Source organism: Cebus imitator, unplaced genomic scaffold (genome assembly GCF_001604975.1).
Source record: "Cebus imitator isolate Cc_AM_T3 unplaced genomic scaffold, Cebus_imitator-1.0 Scaffold188, whole genome shotgun sequence".
NCBI classification, from domain to species: domain Eukaryota; kingdom Metazoa; phylum Chordata; class Mammalia; order Primates; family Cebidae; genus Cebus; species Cebus imitator.
This window is the reverse complement of record NW_016107503.1, coordinates 4,334,161-4,351,683: the sequence shown is the minus strand read 5'-3', so window position 1 is coordinate 4,351,683 and position 17,523 is coordinate 4,334,161. Positions and strand designations below refer to the sequence as shown.

At 53.7% G+C, this 17,523-nt stretch overlaps 2 protein-coding genes across 5 annotated transcripts in view; both read right to left on the bottom strand.

Moving 5' to 3' along the window:
- Positions 1 to 6,919, bottom strand: LINGO4 (leucine rich repeat and Ig domain containing 4). Its single transcript, XM_017546224.2, has 2 exons — positions 6,543 to 6,919; positions 1 to 4,074 (listed from the first exon to the last, which is right to left on the bottom strand). The coding sequence occupies exon 2, from the start codon at positions 4,059 to 4,061 to the stop codon at positions 2,280 to 2,282; it is 1,782 nt and encodes a 593-aa protein (XP_017401713.1). The 5' UTR covers positions 4,062 to 4,074; positions 6,543 to 6,919; the 3' UTR covers positions 1 to 2,279.
- Positions 6,920 to 7,343: 424 nt separating this feature from the next.
- The window catches only part of RORC (RAR related orphan receptor C), a 25,882-nt gene continuing 15,702 nt past the window's right edge, over positions 7,344 to 17,523 (bottom strand). For 3 of the 4 annotated variants that reach the window (XM_017546219.2, XM_017546220.2, XM_017546222.2), the window contains 7 exons: positions 16,297 to 16,809; positions 15,961 to 16,082; positions 14,782 to 14,914; positions 14,516 to 14,623; positions 14,225 to 14,335; positions 12,602 to 12,711; positions 7,344 to 8,871 (listed from right to left, as the gene is read on the bottom strand). In XM_017546219.2, coding sequence (XP_017401708.1) covers positions 8,710 to 8,871; positions 12,602 to 12,711; positions 14,225 to 14,335; positions 14,516 to 14,623; positions 14,782 to 14,914; positions 15,961 to 16,082; positions 16,297 to 16,809 — 1,259 coding nt within the window. In that variant the 3' untranslated portion in view covers positions 7,344 to 8,709. The remainder of the gene's footprint in view (positions 8,872 to 12,601; positions 12,712 to 14,224; positions 14,336 to 14,515; positions 14,624 to 14,781; positions 14,915 to 15,960; positions 16,083 to 16,296; positions 16,810 to 17,523) is intronic. The other variant, XM_037744885.1, reaches the window with a different exon arrangement.

Here is a 17,523-nt window from a genome sequence, read left to right as displayed (position 1 = left end):
TTGGATTCTATGTCTGCTGGATAACGCTGCTCTGGAGACTTTGAGACTCCAGAGACTTTGGGCAGCAGCATGTCCCAGCGCCAGACAGTCATCTGTTCCTCACTGCGGCAGGGGTTTCCCAGAGAAGATTTCTCTGAACGGCATTGCTGCTTCCGCATTGCAGAGAGGGCAGCGAGAGTGGGAATCTTCAGCGTCTGAGTCCCAAGTCCCAACCTAATAAGCTGCTGGTGGGAGGTTATGGTGAGGAGGGGGAGGGCTGTGCCCCCAAAAACCTCTCTGGTACATTATAAACTGGAGAAGGGGAAGTTGCTGGGATGCTAACTGGGTTGTGCGTGCATGGTGGGTGGGGAGGTTGCAGGCTCAGGGAAACTCATTTCTCAAGCAGGTCACTTTCTCCAGCCTTACTCTCCTGTCTGCCCGGTTCTCATATTCACCTCTGGTCCTACCCACATATTCCTATCTCTGTCTCACTAAAGAGTGGCCTGCCTGTGAAGTCCAGCTTCACCTCCTCAGTGGCACTGAGCGTCTCACCTATCGGGCAGTTTGGGCTGAGAATCTAATGAGTGGAGTCTCCTCAGAGCAAGGACAACAGCAGCAGGAATCAACCAGAAAGCTCACAATGCTTGCATCTGGTTTGGTGTAGGGATGGGTAGGAGGAAACTAAGGACGCTGGGCAGATGCTGCTGCGGAGAAAGGTTCCCTGGGGCCACGTGATTCTTCCCTTCTCAGTCCCTCCTCCCACTCATCTCCTCTCCCTGTGACTCCTCCCTCCCAGCGATGCTGAGGCTGTTGCTCTGTCCCTTGAGCTGCCAGCATCTCTACTTCTTTTTAGGCTCTTTTTTGCCCTCTATTTAAAGCCCAGCCAGTGGTACTCAGCACTTTCACCTCCCACTCCACCTCCCCGTCTGGGGTTCTCTGTAAGTCACTGACCTCTACCGGGAGAGAGCTTCCCACCGCGGGAAGCACAGAACCGGAGGAAGGTGCAGAAGGATGGTGGAAATTAACTAGACAGGCAGCTACTGCTGCTCCCGCTTCCCACCGCTTCTCACTACAGCCTGCTGTGCCCTCCTCCCTGTTCCTCCAAGCCTCGTCTCTGCAGTGTCCTGGGTCTCTCTCCTTTGACAACTGCAGGATTCTTGCATTTGTCAGTCATTAACTTGGAGTTCTGACTTTCCCCCAAAGGCACTAGGGATCTGTGACACAAAAATGAGGGGGGGCTCCCATGGAGAAATGGCAAAGAGGGGCAGCAGCTGGGTGTCCCAGGTGGAATTTCTATGTGGGGATCCCCGGGAAGGTGGAGGACCGCTCCTTTTCCACTTCCAGAGTTGGGGAGTGAAAGGTAAAGGATTGAGGCTGAAACCAGGGCTGGGAGTGCTGATCCCTCCAGGCATGGTGGTGGGGTGCTGGGGGGTGAGGAGAGTGGAGGTGGGAGGGCACTCCTTACCCTGTTTGTCAGGCAGGTTAGATGGAGGCAAGGCCACAGGGACACAGGATCAATGGGAAGCAGGAAGAGAAGGAGGGGGAGATACACCAGACATGAGGGTAGGAAATAGACTGAAGTCAAGAAAACGCCAGAGATGACATTAGTTTTGGCAGCTACTGTTGTGGGCCTTTGGCAGCAGATTTAATGATCTGGGAGACAGAGGGGGGTGGTGGAGGCTTATGCAGACTCAGTGCAGCGTGTGGCCTGTCCTCCCCATCACACATTGTGTCCCTCTGTAGGGACACCTCCTCCTTTCTGTAGCCTCCGGCTCCTTGCCTCTTATTCCTGCACCTAGGGGCAGGTTTGCGGTGGGGAGCAGAAAAGAAAGGGACTCTGCCTGGTTGACAAACGGAGACTCCAAGGAGCAAGTGGCACTTCCCAGCTCCACCTCTGAAATAATCTGAGAGCTGTGGCCGGCGGTTGGTGCTGGTTATTAAAGGATATAAGCGTGTGTGAAGAAAGCCAAGTGGTTGGATGAGCAGACTAGAGCTTTGGTTCTGTTTCCTGTCTTGTGCGTGGCGGGGGGACGAAGGGGGGGCTGGAGTAACGACGGGGTCTGCATCTGCAGCTCCCTGGGACCCTCAGTGAAGAAACGGCAATGCCATCCTCAGGCCGGAAAGGCTCGGGAAGCAGCCTCTCTAGCAGGAGGCATTGCTAGTTACTGGCAGAAGGCAGGCGGGAGAGGCAGGAGGGCGGTGCTGCTCTGGATTCGGTTGTGGTCCAAGCAGCCTTGGTTCTGTCATCCCCTTTGGTATCTGAAGCAGACTGGGTGGGCTCCTCACTGGGGAAGGAAGGGTCAGAAGAGCTTGGCAGTGACCCGGTTACCCCCAGAGTTTTTATCCCCAGAGGGCCGAGGTGCCACAAAGTCAAAGGTCACATGATGTTTGACCCGGCCCTTGCCCTTGCTCCAAAGGGCAATCAGGCCAAAGCAGAGGGTCACTGAGGTGAGGAAGGGGAGGAAGCCAACTGCTAGCACCATGGCCACACCTCTGCTATCCAGAAAAAAAGGCCCTGGGATTCCTGGCACGGTGATGTTGGGGTCAGAGAGCGAGCCGTTTGCTGGTTCCACCTGGATGACTTCCAGCCAGGTCCTCAGGGAGTCATTCCCAGCGACATTGCTGACCACACAGACATAGGGCCCCCTGTCCCGTAGCTGCACTGAGCGGATCTCCAGTGTCCCATCCTCCAGGACCCTGACTCTCCCAGCCCTGCCCAGCCAAGCCCCGTGAGGCCTCATCCAGGAGACAGTGGGGGCTGGGTCTCCATCTCCAGAGCAGGAGAAAACCGCATGCCCACCCTCCTCTGCAATGACCCATCGAGGCCCCGACTTTCGGATCAGGGCTGGTTTGCAGGTGAAGTGCCCCGGAGGCAGGATGTCCGAAAAATCCCTCAGGCTCTTCCCTTGGACATGCTGGGGGCCAGCACAGGCAGGCGGGGACGTGCCAAAGTCCAGGCGGCGGCGGAGCCGGAGCAGCCAGAGGAGGCGGCAGTCACAGGTCAGGGGGTTGCCAGACAGCCTCAGGGTGACCAGTTTGTCTGGAGAAGGGAAGGCTGTTTCCTCTAGTGTCTGAAGGGCGTTATCTGCCACATCCAGGAGGTGGAAGGCGGTCAAGCCGTGGAAGGCCTGGGCGGCAATGGAGGTGAGGCACGCCCCTGACAGGCGTAGCTCCTGGAGCCGCACGAGGGGACTGAGCCTGCGGGCTGGGATGGCTGAGATGGGATTCTGAGACAGATCCAGGACCCTGAGGAAGCTCAGGTGGTGCAGTGCTTGGAAAGGCACCGAGCTCAGATTGCAGCGAGTGATGGCCAGGCTGCTGAGATTGAGCCCAACTAAGCTCCCAGGGTCCAGAGCCTCCAGAGACGGCCAGTGGTGGATCTCCAGCTCCTTGAGCTGCCCCAGTCCCCTCAGTGCCCCAGCTGGCAGCCTCCCAATGTCCAGTTCTCGAAGTCTTAGGGCAACTAGTGCCGGGAGACGGGCGAGGGCTAGGCCAGGCACTGTGCTGAGGTTGCAGCGCTCCAGGGTGAGGGTGCTCAGCTTGGCCAACCCTGCAAAGGCCCCCGGAGCCACAAATACCAGGTGGTTGTCCCCAACCTCCAGCTGCTGGAGGCTGCCTAGCTCCCCAAAAGCTCCATCTAGGAAGAGGACAATTTGATTGAGGCGGAGGTCCAGCAGGGTAAGGGCAGAGAGGCCTGAGAAGACACCAGGCCCCATGATTCTGAGCCGATTGCCCTGCAGCCTCAGGGTGAGTAGGCTCTGCAGGCCATGGAAGGCCCCAGGCTCAAGGGTGGAAAGCTGGTTGTAGCTGAGGTCCAGTTCCTGGAGCAGGCTCAGGCGGGAGAGCATTCCCCGCTGGAGCCCCCACAGGCGGTTCCCACTCAGGTCCAGGAGCACAGTGTCCGGTGGGAGTCCTCCAGGTACAGCCTCCAGTTGCCTGTGGCCACAGAGCACAGCCTGGGGCTGGGAGGTGCAGTCGCACCAAGCAGGGCAGCTGCCACGGCTCCCTCCGGGCAGGAGGAGGAGGAAAAGGAGCGGGTGCCATGGGGGCCAGGCTGGCTTTGGAGCTGTGGCCGTACCCATTCCGTCTTCAGTCCTGGAACAGATGATGACATGGCTCTTTTTGGAAAGAGGCTTCAGATGATGGTGACCCTGGACTTCCTGGCCCTTCTTAGAGGGGAGAGAAATTGGTCTGTCTGTCTCAGCATGGCCAACAAGTAGGGCACAGAACCAGGAAGCATTCTTGTGTGCCACCTCCCAGGGGCTTCCTGGAGCTTCTCTTTGGGGAATCTCTACTTTCCTTCCTCTTCCAGCCCTGGATAACCAGCCAAGTGCTTACTGGCTCCTGGAACCCTAGCCAAGTCTGATTTCTTTGGGGAAGGACTTACAGGAATAGGGCAGGGAACAGCAGGGAGGTAACTGAGTCTTTCTGTAATGGGGTTTCCCGATGTCTGTCAGATCCAGGAGTATCTCAGGTTTCCTCTCCCTGAGATCTGCTCTTATCAAGCTCTGCTCTGTCCCTCTCTGCCCACCCTTATTCTCCCATATTACATACCCATAGCTTTTGCTTAAGGCTCAGGGAGATTGTGTCCTTGGCCCAGAGTTCCCTGTCCTGACTGGGGAGGTCCTCACCTTGACTAGCTCACCCAAGGCTGGGAAACATGCAGGCCTCAGCTCCACCCCCATGCTGAGCCCTCCTCCAGCCTGGCCCAAGGCCTGAGCCCTAGACTAGCAAAATCCAATCTCCCCAAAATGCCTGTGTGGACAACGGCCAAGCTGTACATTAGCTGTGGCGTAGGATGCAGGGGGCGCTTGACTGGGGAGCCGGGAATCCCCTGCAAGAGCCCAGTGGCAACTGCTTCTCCACTGCAGATGAAGTTGGATGTGCGAGGGACCCACAGGATGCCCGGATTTTGAGTTCTGTGGCTTGGTCTTCAGTCTTGGGCTTCCCTCATATCCTTCCTAAATGGTGTTTTGATTCTGGTCCCGTGTGTGGATCCGAGGGAGAGCCCTTGCCCCTTTTGGCCTGAGCTGCCTGAGGAATTCCCACAAGACAGACTGTGGACCCAGGAGCATAGTTAAGTGTGGAGACAGAGCATCTGACCGGGCGCTGTAGGGTGGGGAGGAAGGGAGCCCTTGGCTGGCGCAGCAGATATCTGGGCACAGGCCATGTGCAAAGCCTGTCGACTTACAGCTGGTTTCCGGCTACCAGGGTCTGGGAAATCTCAGGAAGATGGTGACTACAATGGCTGAGGTGACAGAGGAGAAGGGGCCCTCTAGCTGGTGAGGGCCTCTGACTCACCCTGTTCAATGTCAACAGGGACCCCAAGGAAGGGGAGGAGTAGTGGAATTGGCAAGGGATGGCTACAGAGATAGGAGCAAAAGCCCACGGATGCTCCCTGGGAGACAGTGCGTCTGAGTTTCTCCTGAGCGGCAATCCTGATCACCTTTGGGCTTATGGGCTTCAGGCTCTCTGGGCTCTACAGGGTCGGCTTTCTACTACATGCCCTATTTTTTCCCATGTGGAACTTAGGAGAGGCAGTTTAAGAGGCGGTCATTTCTTCCCCTTTCCTTCCCACTCTCCACCCTCTGGAAGGATCATTCTAGTGGCTATCCTACAGCTAGGAGAACTAAAGAAAGAGGCCCAAAGAGCAGAGGAATACAGAACACTGGTCTGAGGCTTGGGGATGAGAAAGTTACATGGGGCAAAGACCGCAGGGCAGACTCTCTCTCCCAGCCTGACCTAACAGGTCTGTGTGGCATGCCCAGAGCTCTCCCAGGAGAGGTGGCCCAGCCTCCCTTGTTCTCCCTGGGCTTGTTCTGGGAAGTCCACCTGACAGCTAGCTCTTCGTCACTGCTGCTGCAGTTCCTGCTCATCCTCTGCTCTGCCATCAGCAAAAGTGCAGTGAAGCATGTAACCCAGCTTTCTTCCTTCCTGCTCCGGTGAGTTCCCCTGAGTCCCAAAGCCTGCTGGGCCAGGGGCTGAGGGAGCTGGAGCAACCTATTTTATTTCTACGGTGGCTAATTTAATCACAAACTTCCCTTGCCAACCTCCATGGCCGCAGGACCGGCTTCCGGCCACTTTGCAGAAAGAGAGATGTCAGAATCACTTTATTCTCTCCTTCAGTGGGATGGGGTCTGGGGCATCACCTCTCAAGGATAGAGAGCTTTCTTCTTGTCTTTACGTGGCAGTCCAGAGACACCTTGGACCTGGGTATCCTGTATCCTCTTTAAAGCACACCTGACTGATGGATGGGAACTGTGGGGAGAGGGGTTCCTGGGGGAAAGATTTCTGGAAGATCCACACTGGTTATGGAGAAAAACCCTTCCAGAAAAAGGGGGAGTACTGGGGAGATGGAAGGGAGGCCTCCTTGGAGTCCTTCCACCCAGGGGCACTTAGGACATTTTAGTTCCCCTTCAAAGTCCCATGGGGTCAGGATTAATTGTTGGCAGTGTGGGTGCCCAAATCCTCTTGTCTTGAGGGGCACACTAGTCTGGCCTGTCTCCAAGAATGTTATGGAAAAGGGCAGCTGCATCTTTGGGACAGAGGGTGGGGGCACTTACCGGAGAAGCTGGAGGGTGGCATCAAGTTGGGCACTGCATCTGTCCAGCGCTGGGGGCCCTGTCCCATTCGAGCTGCACCTCAGGCCCCTGCACCTTCCCCGCGTGCCTCACGCCCGCTGCCCGCCAGCCGCCTGCTGCCTGCCGCTGCTGCTGCTGCGGCCGCTGCTGCCAAGACTGAGGTGGAGAAAAGAGCCAGAAAGCATTTCTCCTTTTTTTTTTTTTCCTCTCTCTCTTTTTAAACCAGGCGAGAATGAGTCTGCAGCAACCCTGTTGGTGCAAAATAAATAAATAAAGCAACCAGGGAGGGCTGCAGCAAGCACCACTACAGGCTGGCGAGTGGCAGGGGAGGGATCTAAGGGGCAGGCTCTGGTGCCAGGGAGGGGTCAGGCAATGGCAAGAGCGGCAGCCTCTAGAGGATCTCTCTGACATCCTGATCCCCCCTGGGGAGCTTAGGCCAGCCACCTTCCAGAGGATTGTCTTTTGGTCTCCCAGATGTGGAGCAATTCTGTGCAATCTATAAATCTAAATGTTCCCTGTGGGGATCATCTGTGGAGCGTTCTCAGTCTACAGCATCTCCTGTGGAGCTCAGTTTGAGGCTCCTACAGTGGGGGTTCCTCACTGGGGAACTGCTCCACCTGGGGAGAAACTGCAGAGGTGCGGTGAGGGTGGGTTGGATCTGTATAATGCTGAGGGATTGCTGAGCTGGAAACCTGGGTCTTGCTGGAGGAATGAGACTGGAGAGCAGGTATGCAGGTGATCTAATTTAAGGATTCCCCCCCACACCCCCAACACACACACCTCTTGCCTTTAAAATCATTTTACAAGAACGGCACAAGTTGAGGTTTATGTTTACTCAGATGAACCCATCCCCTGAGAGGAAACAATCCCACCCCCCACCCCCCAACCCCATGACCACCCATCATTGCTCTTTATCCCCCAGGGGAGGGTTCACAGCTGTTTATGAAGCCAAGAGAGGTTCTGGGCGAGATCACAGCTGGGGAAACAGGCCCGGGCCCCGATCCCTGGTGTCCTCCATGCTGGAGTCAGCGGTGTCCCATGACGGGGTGCTGTGATTACATCTGCTTCCTTCTCTGCAACAAGGGCAGGGCCAGTGGGTAGGCCAGGAAAGGCCTCCGGGGTCTGTCCTTGCCTTCCGACTGACCAGTGCCAGCCACCTCTGCTTCTCTTGGGGCTTCTAATGGTAGAAGACAGCTGGAGCTGGGGTGGTGTTTGGATCACCCCAGGCCCAAGATCAGTGGACAGGAGCACCATGGAAATGTCTGGGGGAGTTCCTCAGGATTGGAACTTTCCCTGAGGCCACTAGCCTCCTCCAAGCTGTGGCCTGAAGGATGAGAGATTGTGTCAGGTTCACGTGTCTCTGGAACTGCATGACTGCAGCTGAGTCTGTATGTGTTTCACCTGTGTATGGGTGTGCGTCTCAGATCTGTTTTGTGCCAGCCCCTATAGTCTATTGTTAAAGTGCACGTAAGAGGTTTGAGTTTCAACTCTATATCCAAGATGCTGTTGGCCTTCATTGTACCCTAATCCCACACCTAAATCCCACAAAACAATGATCCCCAGCCTCTCATCCTCATCCCATCCAGTTTTTGGTTAGAACCCAGGAAAAGGGCAGGGTGCCCAAACACATCCTTGCTGAGCTGGGAGGAAGGCAGAGGCAGAAGACGTAAAGCTCCAGATTCATTTTATACAGGTCCTCCTGGGCTCTCACCGCCAGGCTCTGAGCTTGATCCATCTCCCCCAGCCGAAGCCCAGAGGGAAATGCAATGAGGTATTTCAAAGGCCTATTCTTAGCTTCTGCGCTTCTGAATGAATTGTGTTCTATCAATCCAGGGAGCCCTGGATGCCCCTGCTTTCTTGAGGATGCCTTGGTCCCCCAGAAGTCCTTATATCCCAGCCACCCCACGCCTTCCAGAAGCTGGGTGTGAAGGAATACAGGAAACAAGACAGTCAAAGCTGAGGCAGGAGATGGTGTTGTGCCAGCCCCAGCCTGCGGACAGAAAGCCAGCTGCAGCATCTGCTCACTCCCAAAGAGCTGGTGGGGACCACCCTCCAGGGTTCATGGAAAAGGAAAAGGCCGAGGGTGGAATGGGGTCCAGGGAGGTGGGCCAGCAGGCCATAGGGAGAGGCAAGGAGTCCCTCCTTCAGGTCACTTGGACAGCCCCACAGGTGACTCGGTTTCAGTGCTGAAGAGCTCCTTGTAGAGTGGGGGGAAAGCGGCTTGGACCACGATGGGGTGGAGGTGCTGGAAGATCTGCAGCCTTTCCACGTGCTGGCTACACAGACTCCGGAGCTTCCCCTTGGGCGGCAGCTGGAGATGGGTTAATGGGGAAGGGAGAGTCAATACTTCCGCTCTCCTCAGAGAAGAGAAGTCCTCTGGTCCTTCCTGGGCTGGGACAAACCCTCCTTGTCTTCCCCCTGTGGACTTGGCACTTTGGCATCAGCCAAATCCCACTGGTAGAAGTATGTGTGTGTTCTGGACATCGGAGAGACGCGAGAGTGGGTGGGTGAAGTGAAGCCCTCAAATTATGTTCCCAAAACTTCTAGAATGAACCTCGTTAAAGACTCTAACAAGCACTTCAGGCTTTTGTAAGAGTGATGGTCTGTGACTCTGGTTGTATGCTGTCACATGCCTCCGCCTTGTGCGTGTTGTTCCCTTCCTCCCGTTCCTAATTCTTACCCTCTAGTGTCACCTCTCCTATTTCCCTAACTACACTCATCTGAATTGAGGGCCCTTCATTTGGGCTTTCCTCTGTGCAGCACTTACCACATTGCAGGAAAACGGTCCAATGTGTCTGCCTTCCCACCCTAGATTTCAGCTCTAGCTGGGGTCTTTCTCTGTCTCCTCTGTACCTGTCATCATGCTTAGCACATGGCAAAGGCTCAATAACTCTTTGTTTGAACTAAACAGACTTTCTAAGCAGCACCTAACACTGCAAGTAGCATACCGCTGCTGCCTGCACTCAGCCAAAGGGGAGCTGGAAAAGGTGCAGAAACCCGTGAGCAGATGGAGGCAGGGAGCCCTCACCGGAGCAAGGCTGAAACAACAGTTTATCTCTCGCAGTCTCCTCTATAACCAAGGGGCTGAAAAACGTCTCTTGGCCGGGCACGGTGGCTCACGCCTATAATCCTAGCACTTTGGGAGGCCGAGGTGGGTGGATCACAAGGTCAAGAGATCAAGACCATCCTGGTCAACATGATGAAGCCCTGTCTCTACCAAAAATACAAAAAGTAGCTGGGCATGGTGGCACGTGCCTGTAGTCCCAGCTACTCGGGAGGCTGAGGCAGGAGAATTGCTTGAACCCAGGAGGCAGAGGTTGCGGTGAGCCGAGATCGAGCCATTGCACTCCAGCTTGGGTAACAAGAGTGAAACTCCGTCTCAAAAAAAATAAAAATAAAAAATGTCTCTTGCCAGCCATCGCCTCCCTCACTCAGCTTACTTTTCTTGGAAAGAGACAGGGAAAAGCAGGCAGCAGGGCATGATCCCTTCATGTCTCCTGGATCCGTTGTCTTCCTCTCCACTGCTTTATTTGGAGCTTTTTTGGGGGCTATGGTAATAGCTTCCTTCCTTCATTCATTCAACAAATATCTCCTGAGAACCCACCTGAATCTGGTGATATATCAGATATATCAGTTAATAAAGTATAATCTCTACCTTGATTAAATTTACATGCTGGTGAGGGACCCGGAAAATAAATATGTCACGTGTCAGATAATAAGTTCTTAAAAGAAAACTAAAGCTTTTCGTCAGGGGTTACTCGTTAGGAAAAACCTCTCCTGAATGAAGAGATGGAGCAAACCATTTGGAAAACTGGGGGAAAAACCTTCCAGGTGACTGCAATGGCAGGAACGAAAGCCCTGTGACTGGGCTTGATGTGTTCAAGGAATAGCAAGGAAGCAAGTGTGGCTGGAATGGGTGGTTGAAGGGGCGGTGGAAGATCAGGTGAGAAAAGAAGGCAGGGACCATGTTATGAGCCACTTGGGCATGACACAGACTCTAGATTTGATTCTCAACATGACAGGCAGCTACGGGAGGGCTGAGAACAGGAGTGGGGGCCAGGCGTGGTGGCTCACACCTGTAATCCCAGCACTTTGGGAGTCTGAGGCAGGAGGATCACCTGAGGTCAGGAGTTCGAGACCAGCCTGGCCAATATGGTGAAACCCCGTCTCTACGAAAAATACAAAAATTAGCCGGGCATGGTGGTGGGTGCCTGTAATCCCAACTACTCAGGAGGCTGAGGCAGAGGAATCGCTTGAACCTGGGAAGTGGAGGTTGCGGTGAGCTGAGATCACACCACTGAACTAGCCTGGGTGACAGAACAAGACTGCCTAAGAAAAAGAAAAAAAAGAACAGGAGTGAGGCATGATGAGATTGCATTTTTAAAAGGGCTACTGTGGGTGCTGAGCAGGTGCGGTGTGGTTCCTACAGGGCAGATGAAGGTGGAACAGGGCCCCAGGTAGGAGGCCCCTCTTAAAGTCCAAGTGAGAGCTGAGAGCTGGTAGGGGCTGGGGTGGTGGTAATTGTAGGGGAAGTGATTTATTTTGAAAGTAGATTCAACCAGATTTGCTTTCCAATTGCTCTCCCAGATTCCTGTCTCTCCTCCTTCAAATCCATCCTGTAGCAGATTAAAGTTTGAGTTCTTCAGAGCTCAGACTGTGTAAGTCACTGCTGTATCCTTAACACCCAGCCCTGTGCCTGGCACATAGCAAGAGCCTTTAATTACATAAATGGGTCCTTTACACTGGTTCCAAAGTAAATTGCCTAAATAACATCTCTGTGTCATTTTTCTAGCCTTTGGAGCTCCCTGTGGCCTAGAAATAAAGCTTTAACTCTTGTATGGCGTTAAAAGTCCTCTCTGATTTGCCCCTGACCTAATTTTCAGGCTGATTTTCTGGTGCTCTTCTGCCCCATTAGTCTGGCCCAGCTCCTAATTTTACACTTTAGTTAGGGTGCATATGCACTATTTTGCCTCCTTATTTTTGCTCCTATTGTTCCCCAAGCCTGGAATGCCTGCCCCACGCCCATAAGTGCCTGTTAAAATCTTATATCATTCATGGCCTAGTATAAATGTCACTGTCCCTAGAAAGTATTTATGACCCATTCCTTTTACCCCCAAATTATTTTTAATCCCTGTTTTATGCTCTGATAACATTTTTCCAGTGTCTCTTATTATAGTTACACATAGGGGACCCAGGGATAGAAAGAGCGGAAAGAACACTGGGATTCAGTCTTGCATTTAAGTCACTGAAGTCTCCTTCTAGCTACACAGAGGTTTTTGATTTTGTTTTGTCGCCCAGGCTGGAGTGCAATGGCACAATCTCAGCTCACTGCAACCTCTGCGTCCTGGGTTCAAGAAATTCTCCTGCCTCCACCTGCCAAGTAGCTGGGACTACAGGCATCTGCCACCATGCCTGGCTAATTTTTTATATTTTTAGTAGAGATAGCGTTTCACAATGTTGGTCAGGCTGCTATCAAACTCCTGACCTCAGGTGATCCGCCTGCCTCGGTCTCCCAAAGTGTTGGGATGACAGGCGTGAGCCACGGCGCCCAGCCGCTACAGGGAGCGTTTAATACCTGTCCTATTGACTGGGTTGTCATGAGGATGAGAAAACATGTCAGCAAAAGCACTCTGTTTATTGCATTATTATTATATCACATACCACATTCCACTCTATGTTAGCGTTAGTGATACACAGATCTCTTCACACCAGATTAAAATCTCTTGGTGGGGGCAGCGACCGAATCTCTGTATCTTTCCACAGTGCCTTGTAAAAGCAGGTGCTGGGTAAGTGCTGGCTATATTAAACTGAATTGTTCCCTGGAGGTCCCTCCCAATTCCAGGCTCTCTAACTTTCCAGCCTTTATGCACATGGAAACAGCTGTTCATTCCCTTAGTTCTCACTGCTGATGCGAGCTCTCTAATACCACGTGGCACTCACACACTCCCTCCTCTGTACCCGCAGACCCCGGCCCCCGCAAACTCCGATGTCACAGAGCTGGCGATGGGCCTGGCCTCCTCTAACCCAAGCACTGTTCCTACCTTTGCCAGGATGCTTTGGCGATGAGTCTTGCAGAGATGATGATGAAAGGCCAGCTCCAGATTGTACTGCAGCTGTTCTACTTTCCTTTTCTCTTGGAGCCCTGGCCGGTCTGGAGGAGGGGGTGGGACCGTAATGAGAACAAGAAAGAACATGGACATTAACTCCCAACAAAAGGACGTATCTTTTGGACAACTGTGCTGGATAGAGGTCTTTTCAGCTGAGCGTGTGCATGTGAGTGCCTTGGTTTGATAACGGGAAGCTCTGGGACCTTGGGCTTGGCTAGACGTCTGCAAGGAAAACTGGGAAGGGCTGAAAGACATGAGAACTTCTCATCTCCTGACTCCAAGCTACCTTCTCTCTGGTAACCTGATATTCCACTTAGCCCATTCAATGTTAGGCACTAGGATTCTGCCACAGCGGGAGCAAGAGTTGGAAAAGAGCTCCCCCATGTACCAAAAAGGCTCCCAAAAGGAGGTGGCCTTCCTGAAGGTGCCCAGGCCTGCACTGGGGGCTTTGCAGCAATCTGTAGCTAACTTTTGCCCTGATTCTATAAAATAGCCAGAAGTTGTCTTTAAAGTCTTCATCTCTAGTTTGAGGGGCATGTTTAGGTGTCTACTCACTGGCAGAGCCAAAAGACGGATAGTCTCGGTCTGCAAACTCAGGTTAGCAGCTTGATCCACTTCTCTAGGTTCTCTGAATACTTAGCATTCAGCTGGCTCAGCCCAGCTACTCCATGCCAGGGGAGTGGATAGGATATCATCCAGAGTCTTCCCATTATTGGCATACAGCCTTAAAATCAGTTCACACAGAGCAGTGATTCTTAATCTTGGTGGCCAGGGGGTAGCTATTAAAATTCAGTGCACCCCTGATCAATTACAGATGGTCCTAGTCTTATGATGATTTGACTTACTATCTTTTGATTTTATGTTGGTGAGAAAGTCATTCGCATTCAGTAGAAACTATACTTTGAATACCCATGCAGCCATTCTGCTCTTCACTTTTAGAACCCTATTCGATAAATTACATGAGCTATTCAACACTTTATTATAAAATGGGCTTTGTGTTATATGATTTTGCCCGACTGTGGGCTAATGTAAGTGTTCTGAGCACGTTTAAGGTAGGCTAGGCTAAGCTATGATGTTCAGTAGGTTAGGCATATTAAATGCATTTTCAACTTACCATATTTTGAACTTATGATAGGTTTATTGGTACATAACCCCATCATAAGTCCTGGAGCACATGTATACTGGAAACTCTGGAAGTGGGACCCAGGCAGCAATAGTTTTTAAATCTCCCCAGGCGATTCCAATGTGTGCTACAATGAAATCACTGCCACAGACTAACAATCAGACACATTTCTATCAGGGAAGGGCTCATTTCCTCTCAGCCTCATTTCTCCCCACTTCCCACAACCCCGTCTTATGCTGCTCTTGTCCCTCTCTGAGGCTCCTCTGAATCTTTATTTTAACTCATTTTATTTCATAGCAATATTGAGTAGGGCGCATTCTGCTATTTAAAGCCATTTCCCAGACTTAACCACATCTGAAGGTCTAGACTCTTCTTCAATATCTGCCATGCCTCTGCCACCTGAATGTCCTTTACCCAAGCCCAGCAACACTCACTGGCATTGATGAGAACAAGGGCAGTGTAGAGGGCAATCTCGTCCTCGGAAAGGCGCAAGGCACTTAGGGAGTGGGAGAAGTCAAAGATGGAGCTGATGAGCTCGCTGCAGCCTGATGGAGTGGAAATGAGAAGAGTAAGGGAGCACTGGAGTGATGGCGCCCGAGGACACCACCCTCCTGGTGTTTAGAGCAGAAGGGGCAATTTGCCCTGAAAAGAGGGTGCCCTGGGTCACAAAGCTCTCCCTGGGGTTGGCATCAGAATCTTCTCTCTCCTTTCCCCCTGCCCCTCACCCAAGGCTCGGAACAGCTCCACGCCACCGTATTTGCCTTCGAAGAAGACCGTGTGGTTGTCGGCATTGTAGGCCCGGCACATCCTAACCAGCACCACTTCCATTGCTCCTGGGCAGTGGGGAGAGAAGATGCAGAGACAGGGTCAAGCAAAGCCAGAGGCTGACTCCATCCGCCTGGTTTCCTTAAGCCACCTCCCTCCACTTGGCTCTGCCCCGTGGTGTGCTCCGTCCCCCTGCCCCCAGGTCTGCCCACCCTTCCCTGAGCACCTGCTTTGAGGAGCACAATCTGGTCATTCTGGCAGAGCTCCATAAAGCCCGAGAGCCTCTTGGCGAACTCCACCACGTACTGAATGGCCTCGGTGAGGTGGTGAGCGCAGCGTTCCCACATCTCCCACATGGACTGCAGGGAGGGAGGAGGGTCCCGCTGTAGCGCTCTGTGTGGCCCCGTGATCCTCCTGAGCCCTGGAGCCCCACCTAATAAACTGCAAGGGGTTAGGTTCTGAACTCCCATGTTCTCAACTAGCATTTTTAAAAGCCTGATCTTAGCACAAATGCACTCGGGGCGATTCCTGCCCGTGGGTCCCACACACTGAGCGCCCACTGGCTGCTGACACCAAGTTAGCTATTGTGAGGGAATAAAAAACGTATGAGATACAGCTTGGCCCTCCAAAAAGGTACATCTTGTTGAGGTGAGAAGGACATACTGCTGCCCCTTCCCCCACAAAGGTTATGCCCAAGGTCTCGGTAACCTAGAGAAGCAAATGGGAAGCGCCAAATGAATGTGTTTACAGCAGGTGGTATCATGAGAGTGTGAGCGAGGAGGCAGCATAAACTTTGGAGCCCGATGGATCTGAATTTGACTTTGGTTCCATCACTTTGTGACCTTGAGGAAATCTATTAACCCCCCTGGGCTCAGTTTCTGTCTACTAAAAATAGGAACAAATGCCATTCTCATAGGTTGGTTGTGGTAGGGGCTGAGGATAATTTATGTAAAGCATTTAGCATGATGCCTGGCAGAGTGATCAGCGTTCTGCTTAGTGTTATTGTTGATGGAAGAGGAAGAAGGAGAGTGCACCAAGGTCTGTGTGGTAGAGGACGGAGGATAAAGGCCAGGTACAATTTTAATAAGCAAGGACTAAGAAAAAGCTCTCATCATCTGCTGGGGTGTAGACGGACACACACACGTTCACGACCGTGCTCTCATCATCTGCTGGGGTGTAGACGGACACACACACGTTCACGACCGTGCTCTCATCATCTGCTGGGGTGTAGACGGACACACACACGTTCACAGCCGTATGCAGAAGCTGTGCACGTGCTTGTTGGCCAGCCTGTGTCTGTGATGCGCCGCCCTACCCCAGCACCCAGGCATGTGCAGGTAGCCGTCTCTGAACTCTCCCCATGAGGGTGGGATGTGCTGCCTTCCTGCAGGTCTCCTGGCCTCACCTTCCTCTGGTAGCCCGTCACTTCCTCCCTGGAGAAGATACTGGAGCGCTGCCGCAGCAGGTCCTCGAGCCTCAGCTGGCATGTCTCCCGGTAGGACTTGCAGACACTCTGCACCAGGTGCTCTGGGGCCAGAGAAGGAAGGCACGGCTTGATCTCGGCCAGCTCCTACCCCTACCCACAAAAGGGCACTTCTTGTCCTGGCAGACCCGGCTCCGCCTCCTCCCTCCAGCCCTCATCCGGGACCCCTCATTTTCTCGGGCTCATGTTTGTTTGATATGGGGTGCCGGTGAAAGCCCCTCTCTCTCTGCCACCCTCTTTGCCTCCCCAGCTGCTCACCTATCTCCGTCAGGGAGGCATAGGGTGCCTCCGGTGTGCTGCGGAAACCGGGGCTGCCATAGCTGTCTGGGCCCTGTCCCAGTTCCCCATGCCCGGGATGCCTGTGTTCCCCAAAATGAAGTCCACACAGGTCAGGGGTCAGCTGGCTGCTTGTGCTGTAGAAGCTCTCTCTGCCCTCAGCCTTGCCCCGCTCAGGGCTGTATTCAAGATGGTATGAGGCCCCATTGAGCCCTGCCTTGGCCAAGTCGTTGGAACATGAGGGCCCAGAGCCTGAGGCTCTCAGGAGGCCAGGGGGACAGGCAGAGGCCTCGGGCAGGTCAGGCGAGGAGCCCAGGGGCAGCTGCCCATCTGGGAGCCCCAAGGTGTAGGTGAGGGTGTCTGCCCCTTGGGCCCCTGCTGGAGGGGTCTTGACAGCTGGCTGCTGTTGCTGCTGTTGCCGCTGCTGCAGCTGTTTCTGCACTTCCGCATGCAGGCTGTCCCTCTGCTTCTTGGACATGCGGCCGAACTTGACAGCTGAAAGAGGTCCAGGGACCAGGGGTTTATGAGGCAGGGGAACATGGCACAGGGCAGGGTCAGCAGCCATTGGGTATTAAAGGATTAACTTGCTGCTCTCTGAATGGCTGACTCCAAGCACCGCCTCTCCAGCCTTTAGGGAGCTTATGCCCCAGACCCCGTCCACCTTTACTCTTGTTTGCTTCTGGGGCCTGTCCAGCCTGCCGTTGCCATCTTCCAAGCAAAATCTTCTAAGTTCTAAGCCAGCTTTGAATCATGGCAGAATTCAAGCAATGAGTCTAGGCTGGGGATTCTGGCCTCCCGATATTGGGGCTGGGGGTGGTCGAGCAGAGGGCCTCAGGCTGTATTGGGGTCACCTCGCCTTTCTGGGAGGGTCGGAGGAAGAGGAGAGCTGAGAACACAGGTCTCCCTGTGGTCAGGCCTGCAGGCTCCCTGGTGACCTAGATACTCACCACAGCCCAACCCGGGCTCCGCGGCTTGTTTCTGAACATCCTCTTCTGCTCTCTCTTTCCTGCCTTTTTACTCCCCCCACCGCCCCTCCCAGGTGTGGGGGCACAGCCCCTCGCCCCGCCTGCCCCTTTGCACCCCTGCGTGCTTCCTTTTGCTTTGTTATTTTGGGCACTGAAAAGTGCTGACGGGCTCCTTCTGGCTCCTCATCACCTCAAGGAGCTCCGCCCTGGGCTCCTTCTGTGGTGGGGGGGGGGGGGGGGGGGG

What these genes read in the sequence shown, in the direction of transcription:
- LINGO4 (XM_017546224.2), bottom strand. Translation starts at nt 4,061, where the DNA reads ATGGGTACGGCCACAGCTCCAAAGCCAGCCTGGCCCCCATGGCACCCG.